At 42.0% G+C, this 23,420-nt stretch overlaps 1 protein-coding gene across 2 annotated transcripts in view; it reads right to left on the bottom strand.

The window, feature by feature from the left end:
• Nucleotides 1-23,420, bottom strand: part of KDM1B (lysine demethylase 1B) — a 47,630-nt gene that overhangs the window by 23,464 nt on the left and 746 nt on the right. For both annotated transcript variants that reach the window (XM_077810576.1, XM_077810575.1), the window contains exons 3-11: nt 12,313-12,415; nt 11,226-11,350; nt 9,354-9,443; nt 7,158-7,269; nt 6,134-6,250; nt 4,842-4,880; nt 3,458-3,662; nt 2,041-2,219; nt 694-870 (exon numbers count right to left, since the gene is read on the bottom strand). In XM_077810576.1, coding sequence (XP_077666702.1) covers nt 694-870; nt 2,041-2,219; nt 3,458-3,662; nt 4,842-4,880; nt 6,134-6,250; nt 7,158-7,269; nt 9,354-9,443; nt 11,226-11,350; nt 12,313-12,402 — 1,134 coding nt within the window. In that variant the 5' untranslated portion in view covers nt 12,403-12,415. The remainder of the gene's footprint in view (nt 1-693; nt 871-2,040; nt 2,220-3,457; nt 3,663-4,841; nt 4,881-6,133; nt 6,251-7,157; nt 7,270-9,353; nt 9,444-11,225; nt 11,351-12,312; nt 12,416-23,420) is intronic.

Below are 23,420 nucleotides of genomic sequence, written 5' to 3' on the forward strand. Positions count from 1 at the left end.
TCACAAAAGGCATTAAATAACGAAAACTAGTTTAAAATACACACACACACTTTTCATTTACATGTAGCATAAAATTGTACTTGGCGTATCTCCTAGAAATACAGACATTACAGCACATATTCATTTCTGATCTACATTTCAGTGTTGTGTCACACAAATTGATAGTCCGATACAAGCACTCTTTGATCACAGTTCTTGAAAGGGCGGGGGGGTGGGGAATGAATCAGCATTCATGTCATGCTCCCTGTGAGCACCTGGTCCGGCCAGGGAAGCTAATGATCAAACCAGCAGACCAAATTCGGTGATGAATCCTGGTCATGTGCACCTGAGGCACGTTGCGCATACACTAAGACAACGACAGTTCTTGAAAGCCATGTTTTCTAGCGTGGGTAAACAGGGTTGAATTGCTATGCTAGGATGTGGAGGAAAGCAGAGTGTATACCATGGGTTTATAAAACAGGTCACAAAGTAGTTCATCCCTGTCCATAATAGCCACGGAAACCATAGGCCTGATGTGTCCATGGAAGTCAATGGGAGTCAACACTTTGCTACCAAGAACTAAGCTAGGTTTAAACATGATCCTGGCTAATATGGTTGGAATTACAGATTGAAACAAGAGCCCAAATGTGAAAACAGAAATTAAGCAGCAGCATATGCTATCTACTAATTAATGAGAATATTATGGTTACCTACATTGTGGTATTCTTTGGGAAGAAGATGTTGGTCAGGACTGACTGACAAAATCCCTGTATTAATCAGCCCTTTTCTTGCCATAAAATAAAGTATCCTCTCCATCTCTTGCACACAGCGAATACGCACAAGCCCCCGCACAATGATGCGATGAGTACATTTGTGAGGGGTCAGAGCTTCCTGCATTTAGGGAAACAAAAACAAAATAAAGACGTGTTCATACAAAATGTTCCATGCTTTCCCATGTTTAAAACACATTTCAACCGTAATTCAGATGCTGAAGCCTAACCTCTAATCAAACAGGTTACTAAGAGAGATTAACAAAGAGTAAAGGTCAATTTTGTGTCCCAGCCAACTGCAGGGAGAGAACTCTAGACCATTTGATTCTTCCAATTCTCCCAAAACCAAACAGAGTGAATTAACACAGAACAAACGAGATAAGAGTACAACGGACCTCAGCTACATCCATGCCTGCCAAGTACATTTAGATATCGCAGCGATGCTAGATAGTCAAGCTTTTCCACTGAATGTCCTGTGGATCCACACAGTAGAGGTTTGTGCAAGTTGTATGCTACTCCAGCCAAAATAAAAACAGGATCATATTCAAAAATTGTGTATTAAGAGACCCAAGTCGAGAAGTCTTAGTTTTGAGAAAACCAATAGGGCTTCTGATCTCATTTATACTACTATAAATCAGGAGTAACTCCAGTGAAGTCAACTGAGTTAAATCAGTATAAACAAAGAGAGAATCAAGCCCACAACCATGTCTGCGGTCACTTGTGCCCCTGCAGATATACTAGAAGGTGGCTGTGAGACTCCTATTCACTACATGGTGTTTGTGTTGCAAATAACATGCTCAATCTGGACTAAGTTTCTAAACTGCTAGAAGCTTTGATATTTTACTTTTCCTCCTTAGTCATCCTCAGCTGTAGTTTTGCCATAAGCTTGTTCTCACGCTTACCCAGGTGTCAGTACTTACCTAACATTCACATAAACAAAAAGTACTGAAGTGCCCTAAAAAGCCATTTAGAAATATTCTGAAGTTTCCCTTTACCAAGCTTGTACAGGGCTTTCATCTTAAAGTTGGAGTGTTTCAAAAAATTTGAAGATCACTTTAAAGGAAGTTTCTTGGCATTATTAAGTATAAGTAATTTTTTGTTTAGTGCTGGTTGTTTTGTTTTGTTTTTTTTTTTTACAATTTTTAAAAGTGCAATTACTGTGTCTAATGAAGATTCTTCATAGAACACAGACTCCAGGAGGGCTCTTCTGCCTATACTTCTTGGAGGCAGTGCCTTAGAGCACATTATTTGTAAATATAAAACTATACCATTAACTCTCAGCCTTGCTTACTTTGCAATTTGTGTACCACAAAGACAGGATGAGGTTTCTCAAAGCTAGGTACATGGTAGGATCTCGTGAATATTCTGGGAACTCATAGAGCTCATCTAATTCCATGACATCTGGTCTCACACAGAGTGCTTTACCACATTCATTGGGCTGGTAGAAGGGCTGGAAGTATCTATTCATCCCTGAAATGGAATAAAGACAGGCCGTGAATCAGTCATACTCTGCTGTATCTACTAGTCAGTTCCTGGCCAGTCTAAGATTATACACTGAGCATGCCCAATGACCATCCTCGGGGTGGTAGTGAGGAAGTCCTCAAACCTCTGGCAACTCTAAGGATTGTCCCAAGTTTTCACTGCTTTATTCCCTCCTCCACCCTCCAAGTCCTGCAATGCAGACATTGTCCTTCCAGCTGAAGAGATCTGGACCTATCCAGGTTAGAGTGGTTTTTTGGCTCTCTGGGTAACACACCCAGGTGGGACAAATGGATGCAGTAGAAAGAATCCAGGCCAATAGATGTTCTAGTCTAACATTCAGAAAATTCTTTGTTCTCTCTGAAATAAAACATCCTCTTGAAATGCAGAATACATTGAAGAAGAGTAAGTTGCTAGACAGTCTCTGACATCAGCAATTCTGAGTACATGAATTTTAGAACTATCACAGACAGCTAATATGAAAATAAACTCTTTATTCATAAATGATTGAAACCCTTGTGTTTTCTGAATTGTTGCTAATAATGATCTTTTACATTTCTAAAGCACCATCTTATCCAAGAATCTCAAAGCACTTTACAAACATTAATGACGTAAGCCTCACAGAAATGCTGTCAAGTTTCTAATCTTATAGAGAGATGAAGTGATTTGCAAAGGTCACATGGAAAAATCTATATCAGAGTTGGGACCAGAACCCAGATTTCTTGTCTCAGCACCACACAGCATTAACCTCAAGACCATCCTTCAACCTAATGTGCAGTATAATGATTCAGTTAAAGTAACTGAACATGTAACATTCAAGAAAAGGACACAAATCTTTGCAGAGCTGCGTCATGTAAACAGACCACCAGTTTTCAAAATGTGGGTCATGACCCTGTTTTAACGGGGTCACCATGATTGGCTTGGACTTGCTGGGGCCCGGGGCCGAAGCCTGAGCGCCACCTCCTGTGGCTAAAACTGAAGCCCAAGGACTTTAGCCCTGGGCTGTGGGGCTCAGGCTACATGCCCCCTGCCTGGGGCTGTAGCCCTCGGGCTTCAGTTTTGATCCCCCTGCCTGGGGGGAGAGGGCTTTGGCCTTGGCCCTCCATCCAGGTCAGGTTCAGGCTTTGGTCCCCCCTCCTGGGGTCATGTAGTAATTTTTGTTGTCAGAAGGGGGTCGCAGTACAAGGAAGTTTGAGAATCCCTGAAATAGACACACGAACAGCCCTTACCAGCTACATTAGGTGCACTCTTTATGTGCTCTACCTTCACAGCGTTGGATTCACCAAGTAATCGGTTAGTGCTGGTACAGGAGGGACTCATGCCTACGCAGTCTGGATAGTATGCAGACAGCAAAGGAGCTGCCACACTGTCTTTAAGCAAAGGAGGGAGGATGAGCATGGAGTACCACCAATGGTCTGAAACTTCAGCAACTCTCTGGATGGAGGAGAGAAGGCAGAAGAGAACAAGCATCAATACTCTGAACACATTTGACTTGGTTTTTCCATTTTACCCCTCAAAACTCAGACCTGAGAGCACTAAAAGCACCAGCCTCAGAGACAAGACAGTTTAAATCACACAGACATTTTTCTTCCCTTTCTCTCCCTCTTGTGCCTGACTTAGAAAGTGTGAACTGTTGCCATGTGCATCATAAATGAATCTGCCAAGAGCCACAACACAGCATCCATTTTGTAAGCTAAAAAAAGGAGACATACTTCACCACTTCATCCAGACTAGGCATTTTTAATTGTTTCTGATTCAAGACAGCTGAATTTAGGAAACTTAAGAGGCTCATGGCAATACATAATTGATCAGTTTCATTTACATTCTTCCCTCCCTGCAACAATGAACTTTGTCTTGCAGATCTATAGTTACAATGCAAAACAAATACAGATCAAAAAGCTTAAATATGTAGGCAAGCTTACACAAGTGTTAACAAGAATTAACCTGAACAAATTGTGTGGCATAAAGGAACTGTTCATACACTTGCCAACTTTGGCTTATAGCACATGATGTTGTGCAGAGAAACTGCAATGCACTGTCATGCCATTCGTGATGGCATCCCAGTCTAACCAAAATATAACGCCACACTTCAAAACAGTCAGACCTTTGTAATTATTGTGAAAAATTACAGTTTAGTTTTTCACATAGTACGAAGACAGTTTACGAAACAGGACACTAGCCTGAAAGAAAATGGAGGACCCCGCCCCCCCCCCCCCCAAAAAAAAAAAAACAGGGAATTTTCTGCCTAAATCTGGATGGTTAGTGCAGGTACTGTATGCCATTTTTGCCCGATTAGATCCCAGAATCAGGAGCAGACCTAGAATCAGGGCCTTAAGTCAGAGACTATGAAAACCACGCCAACATTTATACTAAGAGGGAAGAAAGATTAGAAGATTGAAGTGTCAGCCCTTCCCCATTATTAAAATGGATCCTTCTCCAGATGAGGCACAGGCAATCTCAATTCCTGAGGCTGAAATGCACACATGCCAAAAGACAACGCTGCAGTTGTGATCTCTGGCCAAGAAAGGGGAAAAAACCACCTACCCCATTCCCAATTTTTCATCCCACTTTTACACTATAGAGCAAATGAACCGTCATGTACAGACAACTCACCAGATCCTCAGGCATGGAACACTGGTCCGAGCCCTCAATCTGAAAGAGAAATTTAACTATCTAAAGCCACACAAGAATATTACATAAAAGAAGCAAACAGACTCTGGTACAACTCCTTTAGACTTAAAAGTGTATTTTTTTAAAAAAGAGTGCTCTATTTTAAGCTTTCATAGCACAGATAACTAAAATACTACCATATGGTAATTATTTTTTTACAGTATATAATATTAAAAAATACTAAAAAGCCAAACACCACAGATAAAGTTCCTGGCTGACTGAACCAAATGGCCTTGGCTATCTAATGATCCCACATTAACATATACATAGCTGGGGGGTTGAGTGGAAACAGAGGAGTTTCGGCTTACACTGCATTTCAGTGCTCAACAATACAGATACATGCATATGTGAAGAGGCAAGTATCTGCAGCATTGCATAAACATTCAATAAAATCATTTCCTGTACATGCACAGTATACTACTTTCATATGTCTACTAAAGGCACTTGTCCACAATGAGCACTATGTCAATTGCAAGTTGTTTGTCTGAATAGCAATTCCAGAGACATCTAAAAGTGTCTCTGCAAGTGAAAAAAGTGTTTCACGTTAAAATTCCACAAAAACAAAACAAAAAACAGCCAGATGTAATTTTATCAGATATTCCAGGAAGATTCCATGAGAAAATTCTCTTGTCCAAAGAATTAAAGGGTGAACTCCTGGTCCCATTGACATGAATAGCGCCAGAACTTCACCTTAAATGTCTGAAAACAAACTCGCGACAGAAGTCCTTCCTCAACCATAACTCTAGGGCTGCTAGTAAGATACTACAATGACTTTTAGGAGTTCACTATCTTCCTATTAAATCTTAATCCTTTCATTTCAGTTGTCAAGCACAGATGCACATTAAAAAACGGAAAAAAAAAAAGGACCATTGGACATTTCAGATGTTTTGACTAGTAAAAGAAAAAATCAAACCAAAAAAGGAATTGGAAAGGCATATACATTTTGGAAGCAGCAACTTTTGTGGAGACTGATCTCTTAGCATTTTGAAACATGATTTTACAACTAATTGCATGAGCATTTCTACAAATGATGTTTTGGATATTGCACTTTCATCACTTTCCTGAGGGAAACATTTAAATTGCTGTAGAATACAAACTATACAGCTCCTACGATCATCAACTCATCATTCTAACAAATGTAAATGTTAAAAGAAAAAAAAAAGCCAAGTTAATGACTGTAACAAGAGAATCACCTTAACTGCAGCTTAAGTAGGGACAAACAGTGTTGCTTTTACCTTAGTAGAATTGTTCAGTTTCATACCACATCGGTACGTTTTTGCTATTTGTGATGTAAGCTGAATTTCCTTTGTCAGCTGACGCCATTTCCCACACTCTGGTTTTGTGCACTGCACCTAGAAGTAAAAAAAAAACAAACATGTTTTAACTTGAGCTTGATCTATAATCAGAGTCAATTACATGATGCAGCAAACACCGGCAAAGGAATGTGATAGGAAATCTACTTTGGGACCATAACTAATGGGTAGGTAAGAAGGAAGATGCAAGGGAGTTATTAAATACATTATTCACATAAGGTGAAATTCGCCCTCATGCAGAGGACCAGTACAAAGGTTATACACAGTTTAAGCCTACTTACTCCCTATGGGTTTGATGCAGATGGCCAGGACAAGGCCTATGAGCCACCTAAGCCTACAGGGCGTAAATAAGACTTAAGCTGCGCATAGACTTTGTACTGGTCTTCTGCATGAGGGTGAATTTCACTCATAGGACTTAATTCCACGATGTATTGAACACACAATTCCCACTTATTTCATTGGGGTTTGGAAGTATGCAGTATGTTTCAGGATTAAATCTGTATTGTCCATTGCTGCCTGAACTCTCCCTTCCATTCCACTCCCATCCAGTGAAGGTGTACTCCCTTCCCGTCCATTTTACTTACCTTCCGCTCCCTTATGGCTGGTTTTCTCCCTCTCTCTCTATTTTCCCTAGTGCTACCATCCTCTTCGCCATCACCACCTGCCCACTCCTGACATCTGCTTCCACCTGAACTACATCCTAAATGCTTCCTGCTGCCTCAGTAATTAGACTGACAAACAGAGTACTGCATAGAGAGCACTTAGCCAAGGATTGGGAAAGATTTCTGACAGTGGAGATACTGATCAGGATTGTTATCTGGAGTCTGCTTTATCCCGCCTCCCTAATACAAGAAATCCTCCTAGAGTCCCAGAGCAGAACCTGCTACTTGATCTTCAAACACTAGAAACTACTCAAAACACACACACCCCCCACTATATTCCTTACCCAGTAAGGAAGTTGTTGATCAGCCATGAAAGCTTTAGGACTGGGCTCACTTTTACCATTACTGGTCCAAATCCTTTTCCAAGCAGTGTATTTCTCATAACCATCTTTATGACTAAGAAGAAAGTTAAAGTAAATGGCAAGCAGTTAGCAAGTGGGCTGGTCCAGTCTATTTTAAAGAACAATACTTATTCCAAAAAATCACGTTTAAAAAGAGAGAGACAGACACACACACATAAGGCTGAGGACAGCACTTTTTTAAAGACACAAATGCGATAGCAATCAGGGAAGTGTGTAGGCCTACATTTCCTTTCGATAATAAATACAGGGGCTAATATGCAAGGTTGAGGTGAACTACAGCTCAGCATATAACTGCCATATTAGTCTTTCTAGTCAGTTTTCAGAGTAACAGCCGTGTTAGTCTGTATTCGCAAAAAGAAAAGGAGTACTTGTGGCACCTTAGAGACTAACCAGTTTATTTGAGCATGAGCTTTCGTGAGCTACAGCTCACTTCATCAGATACATACCGTGGAAACTGCAGCAGACTTTATATATACACAGAGAATATGAAACAATACCTCCTCCCACCCCACTGTCCTGCTGGTAATAGCTTATCTAAAGTAATCGTCAGGTTAGGCCATTTCCAGCACAAATCCAGGTTTTCTCACCCTCCACCCCCCCACACAAATTCACTCTCCTGCTGGTGATAGCCCATCCAAAGTGACAACTCTTTACACAATGTGCATGATAATGAAGTTAGGCCATTTCCTGCACAAATCCAGGTTCTCTCACTCCCTCACCCCCCTCCAAAAACCCACCCCCATACACACACAGACTCACTCTCCTGCTCATGCTCAAATAAACTGGTTAGTATTACCAGCAGGAGAGTGAGTCTGTGTGTGTATGGGGGTGGGTTTTTGGAGGGGGGTGAGGGAGTGAGAGAACCTGGATTTGTGCAGGAAATGGCCTAACTTCATTATCATGCACATTGTGTAAAGAGTTGTCACTTTGGATGGGCTATCACCAGCAGGAGAGTGAATTTGTGTGGGGGGGTGGAGGGTGAGAAAACCTGGATTTGTGCTGGAAATGGCCTAACCTGACGATTACTTTAGATAAGCTATTACCAGCAGGACAGTGGGGTGGGAGGAGGTATTGTTTCATATTCTCTGTGTATATATAAAGTCTGCTGCAGTTTCCACGGTATGTATCTGATGAAGTGAGCTGTAGCTCACGAAAGCTCATGCTCAAATAAACTGGTTAGTCTCTAAGGTGCCACAAGTACTCCTTTTCTTCTTTCTAGTCAGTAAACTTCAAGCATCAAATTCTTTGACTGATTTGGGATACTTTGAATCTGAAAGGCACTTTGTAAAACTAAATTCCTACCACCCTCATCTAGATTTACTCAAGTTAAAATTGGGCTTGCTTATAATTAGGCTTGACAGAATTCAAGTCTATTTTTTGTGGTAATTTTGACAGATAATATCAATGTTTATTAAGTACTTTTTTCTATTTTTATTGGTTATAAATTTTCACAGTTGTGGGAAATTATAGGATGGTTAGACAATAATTAATTAATGACAATAGACACAGATTTAAAAAAGTTAAAGCTTTATAACTGTTGACAATTTGTGTTTTAACATCTCATGTCAAAATATACAAAATAAATATCCTTAAACCAAACTCTAACAAGTTCTCAAGCAGCATGAGCCTTACTCTGCTTATCTGTAAATTTTGACTCCCATTGACACAAACAGTTTTTCATCCATTTGTGTGTGTATGGTGAAATTGACATTTACTAACACTTACAGATAAAAATCTAATTCTTCCAAGCCTACAGCGTACCTTTAAAAATAAGGAAGATCTTGAGTTATTTTCCGGAAGAACAGATTCACAACTCATTACTTGTTGGTTTTGTTTTATTTACACTCTTTTCAAAAAGCCCTGAACACTTTTTTAAAAAAGTCACAGAAGAACTGACATACGGCTCAGATTGCCGCTTTTTGGTTCATAGGTGGCCCACACATCAGCTGCAGTTTGTGCAACTTACACTCAGCAGTCGCTAAGTCTCACTTCAAAATAAAGTCAGTAGAGAGGAAAAAGTTTAAAATATTTGTTTCAGTAAATGAGACTGTACATTTTTAATATCCAATCAATCTCTCCAAGACTTCTGTAAACAAAACATGGTCTCAGTAAGTATACCTTCGATAATAGTGATCAAAACACTCATTGCAGAAATGTTCCCCACAGGAGAGATGATACCATCTAGATGTGTAGCCATTTTTAGCACACCTAGGACACAAGAAAACAAGTAGACTGCATTATGACACTTAAAAAAAAAAAATCCCATGGACTCTGCTTCATTTTAAAATTTAAAGAAATGTTAAGGCCAGGGCATGGCAGAAGAGAGTTTGATACTCTGCTGTTTCTTTTTATGTTTATACAGAGCTTTGCACAATGGGCCCTGGCCTCTAAGCACTGCAATAACAGAAAGAGTAATAATAAAAATAATAATTAAAAATAATTTTAACTGTATAAAAGATCTCAGGTTTCATCATGAGCAATACAAGATGCAAAGGTGGCAAAATCTATGTCATGTACAATTTTATAACTTCTCTGAGATTGCAGCAGCTTCTGTTTAGTATGGTCAATTGGGCATGCTCTGAGCCAGATCTCAGAGAAGGTTGCTGGACATTGATAATTATTACTCTTATTTATACTGTGGCAACAGCCATTTACTTACACGCAGGAAAACATAGTCCCAGCCTCAAGGAGCTTACAATTTATTTTTTTTTAAAAAAAGCAAAAAAAAAAAGCATTGGGCATTTCCTTCTAAAAGCCCAAATTCATAGGTTGATTAAACCAAAAATATAGAACTATTTGCTGCTAGGTCTAGGTCTGTGTACGTGAAATATCTATTGTCCAATTATTTTCAATTATATAAAATTACTGATTTGGTTGCTATTTTAACCTAAGACAAAAATCTATATAATTACACATTGTAAGTGTTCGTTCTCTTTTATTGTCACATTTATATAAGAATTACATTCATTAGACAAAGCAATTAATCCTGCATTCCTTATTCAAGCAACAAACCCAATTAAGTCAATTAAATATTCCTCTAAAATTAAAATTATGTGGTAGCAAAGCACAATGGTGTCTGAGCTGGCTAGCCATGAAATTATCTAATTTCCCATAAGTAATCATATGGAAGTATTTTTAAAAAATAACACCTACGAAATAAGACTTAAAAATGATTAAATTGTCTTAATTGCCTCCTGCAGCATTTAAAATCACTTCCCATGGTTTCCTGGGTATCAAAAGTCCCATATGCCACGTACTCAGTTGCCAAAACTTCCAGCTTTCCTGTGACAACGTTTATAATGCAGATATTCCCTTTCAATATAAAAAGATGCAATACATACACAATTTAAAACTTGGAGGCAGCATAAAATAATTGTATATAATAGCCAAATTAACTGCACAATATTAAACGGGGAGGGGACAGTGCCACATACATTTAGAGACATGCTGCATATTATAAGCCCTGCCCATATAGTAATGCTTTATTTCCACATACCTCTAAATTCAGAATGTTAAATTAAAAAAGTACTTATATAAAAGTTGAACAGGAAGTTAGCCCTGAGTGAAAACAGGATGTTATAATGAAAATAGTTTTGTAAGCTTCAGAGCCAATCCTGCAGACTCAGCACATTAATGACAGATTAGAGAACTCTATAACAACACAGTAATAGTATAGGAGAGTATATGATGGTTTCATTTTGTGTTTTGATAGGGAAGCTCTTCTGTGTATGTTTCATAAACACACCCTTAATTTCAGAAAAACAAAATTTGTGCCAGAAAACAGCCGACATGCTGCACTGACAACCCTTGTCCTTGAGAAACGTTAATTCAGGATTGGCAATACATTGCAAAAAGTCATCTGCAAAAGATGCCGTTTGTGATGATTCACTAGCACTCTAAGTCTACAACCAGCATTACATCTGTACCTGTCAGTTTTGCCTGTAGCTTTAAGAGATTTTGTCATAGGTATGTAAGTACAGAACGACAAACCTTTCAGCAGCACTTGCAAAGCAAACAGGACATGTTGCAGTGCACCCAGCTTTTTCACATTTTCTATATTTCTTCTCTGATGCGTCATCATCATCCTCTGCTGCTTCAGCCGCCTTCTTCTTCACCTAATAAAGAACAGTTAGAATTGAACTCTCATAGGATCGGTGACTGGAAACAACAATGACGCTGAATTTTTTACAGTGCAACACCCAAAGATTCCATTGTTTCATCATTCAGGGCACAGCAATGGCTAAAATAATATAAATCAGATCTCTGGAATCCATAGCAGCGAGGGACAACTTGAAAACTGTCAAGGAAGGTCCGTTTTAAAGATCCAACAATCTCGCAATGTTCATTTAATTTAAAGGCTTCTTGATTTAGTCTTTTAATTGACACCCTTAAATAATTTATAAAACAGGGCTTCCAGTTTAAATTAATATTTTCATTCCTTTGGATCCCAGTGTTTCTAGCACCATCATTCCAATCTCTCTTTAAAATTATTTTATTGCACAAAGCCAATCAATGTTAATCTACGTTAATAAAGATATTGTATTCTACTCCTAAAATTTATAAATTAATTTTTAAAATAACAAAACTCCAATACAGAACCATCCTCCTGGTCACTCTGGGCATTGTGTGTCCAATTTGTACGGTCTGTCTAGGTCTCAATCCTGCTAACTACTCTGTATGGCTGTATCCCAAAGATCAATTGACTTTACTTTCAATTAATTATTTTCAAGTAATTATTCAAACAGCTTTACAACAAGTGGATGAACTCCAAATGGTCTGACCCATCCCATCCCCCATGGAGGTGGAGCCCACTGCAACATCAGAGCCTTTGCCTAAATTTACATCTTGTCTTGTCCAATACTTCATAAGTGCCCCCTTCCTGTCTTTTTCTGGAGTATTAAAATGCTCTCACCTTCTCTTTGGACAATTCCAAATACTTCTCCTCTGTTTGTGATAACTGGGTACTGCCCAAAAGGGTTACACAGGGGAGTCCTTTTATAATAAATGTTAAACAAATGCATACGCCAAAAATCATTTCTATGAAGCTTTAAATATATAATTTTTAACACTTAAGTACCTGTCTCCCAGAACTCCTCAAAGGAAGGTTATCTGGAGACTGGTCCAATGAGGATGACTTTTTTTTTGTTCGTACCCTTCCAGTTGACATTGTATTATAGGATCTGCAAAATGAAGTCAGAAGATTGTTAAGTAATATGACAAAATGGTTTGGTTTGAGAGAGTGGACTAATTAGATATTACATGAACATTCACCACCATCAACCACCACATTGGTCAGCGAGAGTTAGTCAAGCTACACGCCTTTATATCCATTAATGAAAAAAGAAAAGAAAAAGTGGGTGGGCAGGAAAGAGGAACAGTAATTTTATTTTAAACTAAGCTCAATGTGAACATATAAGAGCAGTTCCTCAAATAGTGTAAATCAGCATAGGGACGGTCTTACTCAGGCATTACTTAATACTACCTCAGTACAGGGGGACTGATTAGATGACCTGTTGAGTGCACTTCCAGGCCTTCATTTCTATAGCTGTATTGATTTCATTGGACTTAAGCTGATTTGCACCACCTGAAGACTTAGCTGATAATTATAGTTTAGAAAGTGAATAAGCATAAGCTCATAATGCAAGCCTTATACTGTTACTCTCAGTGACACTGGTCCTACCTACTGATTTATGGGGGGCTGCGGAATTTGGATTGTATAGTAACTTTTAATATAATGTATTTGAACTCTTATTTAATCTCAAGTCAAGGAAAAATTAAATGTATTCCGAGACTTGCACACCTTCCTATGAACGTACTTGTTCATTTAGCGTCTAGAAAATTGTAGTTGCGTTGTAATTATATGTAGTTATAATACTTTATACTTTACCAGTAAATGCATTGTAGAATACATTATAAAAATAATAAAGTCTTAGTATCTTGAGGCTTCTCTATAATTCTCCCTGATTAAATCTTTGATTGGAAGTGGGGAAGAAACCACCATTTATTGCACAAGTTATAAGGTGTGCAGATCTTGGTGTATAAAAACATGCTGCAAAAGATTTTAAAATATGCTATTGTCAAATATGTACTTTTCTCCAGGGAGCGAAGTACAAACAAGAGGGAACACAGGAAAAGAACTGAAAAAAAAAAAGACACAAAGGGGAAGTGGTACCATAGAAAGATATCTATATTAATCCACTGACCAAGAACTCGGTCTGTATTACTGAGATATAAATGTGACAATCAACTATAACCCTATGCAGTTCATAATATCTATACTTGTGAGCCTTTCCAATGATCAATCACTGCCATTTCTATATCTACCATTTTTATATTATCTTATTATGAGGCACTAATTGCCACTGAAATGCTCATAGCAATTTCCTTTTTCGAAGGCATTTAAGGCTGTGGGTATGTCTACACTGCCCATGTCAAGGTTCCTCCCCCACTCTGAACTCTAGGGTACAGATGTGGGGACCTGCATGAAAAACCTCCTAAGCTTATCTTTACCAGCTTAGGTCAAAACTTCCCCAAGGTACAAAATATTCCACCCGTTGTCCTTGGATTGGCCGCTACCACCACCAAACTAATACTGGTTACTGGGGAAGAGCTGTTTGGACACGTCTTTCCCCCCAAAATACTTCCCAAAACCTTGCACCCCACTTCCTGGACCAGGTTTGGTAAAAAGCCTCACCAATTTGCCTAGGTGATTACAGACCCAGACCCTTGGATCTTAAGAACAATGAACAATCCTCGCAACACTTGCACCCCCCTTTCCTGGGAAATGTTGGATAAAAAGCCTCACCAATTTGCATAGGTGACCACAGACCCAAACCCTTGGATCTGAGAACAATGAAAAAGCATTCAGTTTTCTTACAAGAAGACTTTTAATAAAAATAGAAGTAAACAGAAATAAAGAAATCCCCCCTGTAAAATCAGGATGGTAGATATCTTACAGGGTAATTAGATTCAAAAACATAGAGAACCCCTCTAGGCAAAACCTTAAGTTACAAAAAAGATACACAGACAGAAATAGTTATTCTATTCAGCACAATTCTTTTCTCAGCCATTTAAAGAACTCATAATCTAACACATACCTAGCTAGATTACTTACTAAAAGTTCTAAGACTCCATTCCTGGTCTATCCCCGGCAGAAACCAGCATATAGACAGACACACAGACCCTTTGTTTCTCTCCCTCCTCCCAGCTTTTGAAAGTATCTTGTCTCCTCATTGGTCATTTTGGTCAGGTGCCAGCGAGGTTACCTTTAGCTTCTTAACCCTTTACAGGTGAGAGGAGCTTTCCCCTGGCCAGGAGGGATTTCAAAGGGGTTTACCCTTCCCTTTATATTTATGACACGCCCCCCAAATCTCAGCTAGGGTGAAACACTGGCTGGGATTTCTTCCTGGAGCTCTAGGAAAAACAGAGTTAATAAGACACATGCATCTCTAAATATACTACCAAGTACATAAAGACTAACAATATTTTCCACATCTCAAGGACGATTTTAACCAGTTGATTCTGGGAAACTTTCACGGGAGAGTGCATCAGCCACTTTGTTAGAAGCTCCTGAGATGTGTTGGATGTCGAAATCAAAATCTTGGAGAGCTAAACTCCACCGAAGAAGTTTTTTGTTAGTTTCCTTGACGGTGTGAAGCCACTTCAGTGCAGCATGGTCGGTTTGCAGGTGGAAACGCCGTCCACAAACATATGGGCGTAGCTTTTCCAGAGCGTAGACAATGGCATAACATTCTTTTTCAGTGACTGACCAGTTGCTTTCCCTCTCAGACAGTTTTTTGCTGAGAAACACTACAGGGTGGAATTCTTGATCAGGTCCTTTCTGCATTAAAACTGCTTCCACACCACGCTCGGACGCATCTGTGGTTACTAGGAACGGTTTGTCAAAGTCTGGGGCCCTTAGTACAGGGTCAGACATGAGTGTCGCTTTAAGCTTGTTAAAGGCCTTCTGACACTTTCCGGTCCACTGAACACCATTTGGCTGTTTCTTTTTGGTTAGGTCTGTCAGTGGGGCAGCGATTTGGCTGTAGTGCGGTACAAATCGTCTGTAATAACCGGCCAAGCCTAAGAAGGATTGAACTTGTTTCTCTGACTTTGGGACAGGCCACTTTTGGATAGCATCCACTTTGGCCTGTAGGGAGCTGATAGTTCCTTGACCCACCTGGTGTCCAAGGTAAGTCACTCTGTTTTGGCCTATTTGACACTTCTTAGCCTTAACAGTTATTCCTGCCTTCCTTATGCGCTCAAGGACTTTTTGTAGATGTTCCAGGTGGTCTGCCCAAGAATCCGAAAATATGGCCACGTCGTCAAGGTAGGCGACTGAATATTCTCCTAATCCCGCTAGGAGACCATCTACAAGTCTTTGGAAAATGGCGGGTGCATTTTGCAGCCTGAAAGGGAGTACATTAAATTCATACAGCCCGAGATGTGTGATGAAGGCTGACCTTTCCTTGGCAGATTCATCTAGCGGTACCTGCCAGTACCCCTTGGTTAAGTCCAAGGTAGAGATGAACTGGGCCCGTCCCAGTTTCTCTAACAGTTCATCTGTGCGTGGCATTGGATAGTTGTCTGGGTGAGTTACAGCATTTAGCTTACGGTAGTCCACGCAAAAACGTATTTCCCCATCTGGTTTGGGAACTAGAACCACTGGAGATGCCCATGCACTTTCAGAGGGGCGGATTACACACATCTGTAACATATCCTGGATCTCCCGTTCTATAGCAGTTTTAGCTTGAGGAGACACCCGGTAAGGTTGGACCCTAATTGGGTGAGCATTACCTGTGTCAATGGAGTGGTATGCCCGTTCAGTCAGTCCTGGGGTGGCTGAGAACGTTGGCGCGTAGCTAGTGCACAGCTCCTGGATCTGCTGTCGCTGCATACGCCCAAGGGTCATGGAGAGGTTCACCTCTTCCACACCACCACCACATTTCCCTTCGTAGTAGACACCTTCGGGCCACTCAGCGTCGTCTCCTCCGTGGGCTGTAAACTGACAGACCTTTAATTCTCTGGAATAAAAGGGCTTTAGAGAATTAATATGGTACACCTTAGGCTTTCGGTTGGAGGTGGGGAATGCTATGAGATAATTAACAGCTCCCAGGCGCTCCTGGACGTGAATGGCCCTTCCCACGATGCTTCCATTTTATGGGCCTGGAGCGCCTTTAAGACCATGACCTGGTCTCCTACTTTGAAGGAACGCTCTCTGGCATGTTTATCATACCAGGCTTTTTGCTCTTTTTGAGCATCCTGTAAGTTTTCTCTAGCAAGGGTTAAAGAGGTTCGGAGGGTGTTTTGTAGGTTGGTTACAAAGTCCAGAATGTTAGTTCCTGGAGAAGGTGTAAATCCCTCCCATTGCTGCTTCACCAACTGCAATGGCCCCTTAACCTCACGGCCATATACAAGTTCAAATGGGGAAAACCCTAAACTGGGGTGTGGTACAGCTCTGTAGGCAAAGAGCAACTGCTGCAACACTAGGTCCCAATCATTGGAGTGCTCATTTACGAATTTACATATCATGGCCCCCAAAGTTCCATTAAACTTCTCCACCATGCCATTTGTTTGATGGTGGTAAGGAGTGGCAACCAAGTGATTTACCCCATGAGCTTCCCAAAGGTTTTTCATAGTTCCTGCCAGGAAATTAGTCCCTGCATCTGTGAGGATGTCAGAGGGCAAACCTACCCTGGCAAAAATGTCTGCTAGTGCCTGGCACACACTTTTAGCCCTGGTGTTGCTTAGAGCTACTGCTTCCGGCCATCGAGTGGCAAAATCCATGAAAGTCAGTATGTACTGCTTTCCTCTGGCTGTCTTTTTCGGAAAAGGACCCAGAATATCCACAGCTACTCGCTGAAATGGAACTTCAATGATGGGGAGTGGCTGGAGAGGGGCTTTGACCTGATCTTGGGGTTTTCCCACTCTTTGGCACACCTCACAAGACTGGACATAGGTAGAAACATCCTTGCCCATTCCCTCCCAGTGGAATGACCCCCCAAACGGTCTTTGGTCCTGTTCACCCCAGCATGGCCACTAGGGTGATCGTGGGCTAAGCTCAAGAGCTTGGCCCGGTATTTAGTTGGAACTACCAACTGTCTCTGAGGATGCCAGTCTTCCTGGTGTCCCCCAGAAAGAGTTTCCTTGTATAAAAGTCCTCTTTCTACAACAAACCTGGATCGATTAGAAGAGCTGAGAGGCGGTGGGTTGCTCCGTGCCGCCGTCCAAGCTCTCTGGAGGCTTTCATCTGCTTCCTGTTCGGTCTGGAACTGTTCCCTTGATGCTGGAGACATCAGTTCCTCATTGGATTGTGGACCTAGGCTTGGTCCCTCTGGAAGCGATATAGGGGATGGAGCTGTTTCTGTTGACTGTGAACCGCTCTCCGCTGGTGCACTATGTTGGGATTCAGGCTCCGTCTGAGCCTCTTGTGTCGGGTTATCGGCTGCTGCCAGTTCAGGGTCGGTGGGGCCCTCTGGTGTTGAGGTTGCAAGTACTGGATTCAGTGCTGACACTGGGTCTGGTGTTGGTTGTTCGGCTGGTTCCGGTTCTGGGACTGGTTCCGTCTGGGTCTCTGGGACTGGATCCACTACTGCTGTTGCAGACATTGGCCTGGGGTCCGGGTCCATCACCTCTGACCGGGTCCTGACAGAAGTTTCCGGAACAGAGCTAGGCCTCACGGCTTGTTTAGCCTGGCTGCGGGTGACCGTTCCCACCCTCTTGGCCTGCTTCACATGATTGGCCAAGTCTTCCCCCAACAGCATGGGGATGGGATAATCATCATAGACTGCAAAAGTCCACATTCCTGACCAGCCCTTGTACTGGACAGGCAACTTGGCTGTAGGCAAATTGAAAGAGTTGGACTTGAAGGGTTGAATCGTCACTTGGTTCTCTGGGTTGATTAAATTGGGGTCCACTAAGGAAGCATGGATAGCTGACACTTGTGCTCCGGTGTCCCTCCACGCGGTGACCTTCTTCCCACCCACACTCACAGTTTCCCTCCACTCCAAGGGTATCTGGGCCTGTGGACCTCTGGTGTGATTCCGGTGCAATGAACTGTAATCTGTTGGGGTTCTTGGGCAGTTGACCTTTACATGCCCCAGCTCGTTACATTTAAAACATCGTCCAGCTGACGGGTCACTGGGGCGAGGAGGGTTGCTGGAGAACGGGGTGGTGGGACGATAAGGGGTCTGGAGGGTTCTTTGGGAGGTAGGTGGGGCTTTGGGCGGCCCCCGGTAATAGGGTGGGGTCTGGGGTTGTCCCTTCTGGTCTCCGCTCCAACTGCGACCAGTTTTCTTCTTCTCTGCCACCTCCACCCATCTGGCTCCAATCTCTCCTGCCTCGATTACAGTTTTGGGCTTCCCGTCTAGGATGTATCTTTCTATTTCCTCAGGAACACCCTCTAAGAATTGTTCCATTTGCATTAGGAAGGGCAAATTTACTGGAGATTCAACACTTGCTCCTGATATCCAGGCATCCCAATGTTTCACAATGTGGTAGGCATGTCGGGTAAATGACACGTCTGGTTTCCACCTTAGGGCTCTGAACCTCCGACGAGACTGCTCGGGTGTTATCCCCATTCTGACTCTCACCTTGGATTTAAACAGTTCATACTTGTTCATGTGTTCTTTAGGCATTTCAGCTGCCACCTCAGCTAAGGGTCCACTGAGCTGCGGCCTCAGTTCTACCATGTATTGGTCAGTAGAGATGTTGTACCCAAGGCAGGCCCTTTCGAAGTTTTCTAAGAAGTTTTCTAAGAAGGCCTTTTCGAAGTTTTCTACCCTGCCTTGTAGGTGGGGAACTTTCTGGGATGGGAAGTGGTACCTGGAGAAGGATTGCTAGAGTTTGTTGGTATATTCTGCTGGGCCTTTATCCTCTCCACCTCCTCCACATGCTTTCTCTCTTTTTCCTTCTCCTCCTCCACATGCTTCCTCTCTTTTTCCTTCTCCTCCTCCACCTGCTTCCTTGCCTCCATTTCCCTCTTGTGGGCAGCCTCCTGTACCTCCTTCTTCAGCCGCATGAGTTCTATCTGTCTTTCATGTTCCCTTTGTTTTTCCTCAGCCTGAAATTTGGCTAATTCCAGCTGTAGTCGAGCCGCGGATTTTGTCATTCTAACCTCTCTGTTTTTAACTAACTTTACACCCGAGGTTTAGAAATAAACAAACAAAACTTGGCTGTAAAATTTTGCTGTGCTGGAATAGAATACCTATTCTCTGATAGTGATTGTCAGCCTACAGAAAAAGACAATTCCCTTGTCTCTGCTCTGGGCCCAAATCAAAGCAAAAAACCCCCAACTACTTGGAAACCTGCTTACCCAGCCCAAAGAAAAAGCAAATGGGTAGAACACCCCCCCCCTTATTTACTTTTAGGAAAAAAAAAACAAAACTCTGGGTTGGAAGACTGTGAATTTCCCTGCAGGAGTTAAGTACCCTGCCTCCAGGCAAAGAAAACCTGCAATTCACAAAGATAATCCCCTTTTGTCTCTGCTTGGCCACAAAGCAGAGAAAAAACAAGCTGCTTTCAGTTTCAGCTGTTTTCTGGACTTCCTTTCCAAAGGAAAAAAAAATTTCCTTTTTAAAATCTGTATTTCTAGTTCAAAAAATCTCAACTGGATCTCAAAATGATTTCAGGTTAATCCCACCACTATGCCACCATGTCAAGGTTCCTCCCCCACTCTGAACTCTAGGGTACAGATGTGGGGACCTGCATGAAAAACCTCCTAAGCTTATCTTTACCAGCTTAGGTCAAAACTTCCCCAAGGTACAAAATATTCCACCCGTTGTCCTTGGATTGGCCGCTACCACCACCAAACTAATACTGGTTACTGGGGAAGAGCTGTTTGGACGCGTCTTTCCCCCCAAAATACTTCCCAAAACCTTGCACCCCACTTCCTGGACCAGGTTTGGTAAAAAGCCTCACCAATTTGCCTAGGCGACTACAGACCCAGACCCTTGGATCTTAAGAACAATGAACAATCCTCCCAACACTTGCACCCCCCTTTCCTGGGAAATGTTGGATAAAAAGCCTCACCAATTTGCATAGGTGACCACAGACCCAAACCCTTGGATCTGAGAACAATGAAAAAGCATTCAGTTTTCTTACAAGAAGACTTTTAATAAAAATAGAAGTAAATAGAAATAAAGATATCCCCCCTGTAAAATCAGGATGGTAGATATCTTACAGGGTAATTAGATTCAAAAACATAGAGAACCCCTCTAGGCAAAACCTTAAGTTACAAAAAAGATACACAGACAGAAATAGTTATTCTATTCAGCACAATTCTTTTCTCAGCCATTTAAAGAAATCATAATCTAACACATACCTAGCTAGATTACTTACTAAAAGTTCTAAGACTCCATTCCTGGTCTATCCCCGGCAGAAACCAGCATATAGACAGACACACAGACCCTTTGTTTCTCTCCCTCCTCCCAGCTTTTGAAAGTATCTTGTCTCCTCATTGGTCATTTTGGTCAGGTGCCAGCGAGGTTACCTTTAGCTTCTTAACCCTTTACAGGTGAGAGGAGCTTTCCCCTGGCCAGGAGGGATTTCAAAGGGGTTTACCCTTCCCTTTATATTTATGACAGCCCATATTACAGTGCGGGTGCGGCAGTGCTGCGATGTGGGCAGTGTAGACACGCTTTATTGCCAAGAGAAAAAAAAATCCACCCTGAACGAGGGGTGGTAGTTTTAACGCTGGAAGCACGGCTCCTGGTGTTAAAGTACTGGCGCTTTTCAGCCCTAAAACTTTTGTCGCTCAGGGGGTGTTTTTTCACACCCCTGAACAACTAAAGTTTTAGTGCTGAAAGTGGCAGTGTAGAAAGTTTAGTTAGACAACAGGAAAAGACAATGAGTGTTCATACAATGAGATTTGTTTATTACTAAGTAAACTTGATGTGATCAACTAAACCAACACACTGACCTCACCCTGAGGTGAAAGGATTAGACTGAAGTGAGGAAAATCACACTAAGATATCTGTGTAAATGGAAAGGGAAAGGAGTTTAGACAAACCAAGGTATTATCCTCCTTTTGTTTATGTAGAAATGTAGTCTAACCTAATCAATTAGAATAAGATAAATAGAAGCTTGGTGATCTGTAGTGAATTGAAGAACAATGTCACCACACCACAGGTGTACTGAGCTGGGTAACATCATACCTGCATATAGAAAAAACACAGTCTGTATTTTATGGGGCTTTTCCAAGGGTAGGCACACACCTCTCTGTGACATGGTGCTGTTTTTTCCTGCAACCTGCTTTCAGGAGTGGGGTGAGACTTGTATATCCTTTGTACGGCCTTACTTGGTAAAAAAGCGTAATTCCTTAGCCGAGAAGCCTTTGTCATACATAGCTAGACATGTCTGTTTATAAACTATATTATTCTGAAGAAAAATTACCAATATACATTGAGTTTGGTGAACCTGACTTGAACTGGGTACTTGACTATTGTCAGCCAGACAACTGCTGACTAGTGGACCAGAAGAGACAAAGAGAAGAGAAGGTAATTCTTTCTGTATACAGCAGGGGTGGGCAAACTTTTTGGCCCGAGGGCCACATCGGGGTTGCGAAACGGTATGGAGGGCCGAGTAGGGAAGGCTGTGCCTCCGCAAACAGCCTGGCCCCCGCCCCCCCAGAACCCCCACCCATCCAGCCCCCACCCCGCTCCTTGTCCCCTGACCACCCTCTCCTGGGACCCCTGCCCCTAACCGCCCCCCTGGAACTCCACCCCCATCCAACCCCCCTGCTCCCTGACTGCCCTGCCCCCTATCTACACCCCTGCCCCCTGACCGCCCCCTTCCAGGACCCTCGGCCCTAACTGCCCCCCTAGGACCCCACCCCCATCCAACCCCCTGCTCCCTCTCTCCTGCCCCCCTCCCTGAACCTCCACCCCATCCAACCACCCCCTGTCCTCTGACTCCCCCCAGGACCTCCTGCCCCTTATCCAACCCCCCCTCCCCCCACAAGGCTGCTCAGAGAAGCAGGACAGGCTTATTGGAAAGTCTGGGAGGTGGGCGAGCACAAGCCATGCTGCCCGCATGGCAGCGTGGCTGCTGGGAAGAGGGGCCAGCAGGGGAGGGGCCGGGGGCTACCCTCCCTGGCCGGGAGCTCAGGGGCCAGGCAGGACGGTCCCGCGGGCCGTAGTTTGCCCACCTCTGATATACAGGGTCACAGATATGGAGAAGGCGGCTGCGGTTATCCTCTGCTGAACTGTTTGGGAAGACCATTTAGGGCACAGATAACCCTTCACACCTGAAGGGTACAAGGTTACTGTTACAGAATGGCTGGCATATTTATATCAAGTATCAAGGAGGAAAAAAAGCAATCTGTTAAGATATATAAAGAACTCATACTTCTGGTTATACAGTCTGCTGCTTATTGGATCTTGCCACTGGTGAAAAGGTTTAAAAAAAAAAAAAAGGTGAGTAAGCTAGTCAAAACTCCATTTTCCCCAAACGAGAAGTGGGTAAACTCTGCTTACTCACATTTACCCTCAGCTACCCTACTGGATCCTGGGGGTGGGGAGGGCGTACGCACCACCCCAAAAAAACCCCAAAACAAAACTTCATTTCCAGTAGCAAATTGTTCTATTATTCTATGCTAGACTTTACATTTATCTTATTATTATTATTAATAGTAGCCTTTTGGCTACTAAAGTAATTCTGAAAAGGAGACATTTATGATACATTAAAAATGTCAAATGATGTGACAAAGTATGTTACGTACTACTACTTGGGAAAATATTTCAGAGTTTAAACATACAGTGACAACTAATTCATCTGAATGACATGGGGATCATGACATTAATATGATAAACAAGATTTTGGATAATCAAAAATGGTATATACATGCACACATTTAAATGTATCCATTATTGAAAAGTTGTTTTTAAAATAAACTATTTAAGAAAAACATTCAAATGGAGTTTTAACTAAAATATGTCAACAAAACCATTTGACAGAATATTTCAACCCATTAACCATAAAATGGTAAAATTAGCATATTTTAAATGTTATGTCATTATCTGCAAGTATTTTGCAAGAGAAGTCCCCTTTTAGAGACATGACAACATAAGCAGCTGTAAGGCAATGTGTCAAGGGTCCCTGCACCAGCTGGGGATAGCCAGTTTGAGGTTTCTCTTCTAAACCTTGGGGTCCCACAGGCTCCAAAAGAATCCCGAAGCTACAGAGCAC

The sequence above is a fragment of the Eretmochelys imbricata genome, chromosome 2 (genome assembly GCF_965152235.1).
Source record: "Eretmochelys imbricata isolate rEreImb1 chromosome 2, rEreImb1.hap1, whole genome shotgun sequence".
Lineage (NCBI taxonomy): Eukaryota > Metazoa > Chordata > Testudines > Cheloniidae > Eretmochelys > Eretmochelys imbricata.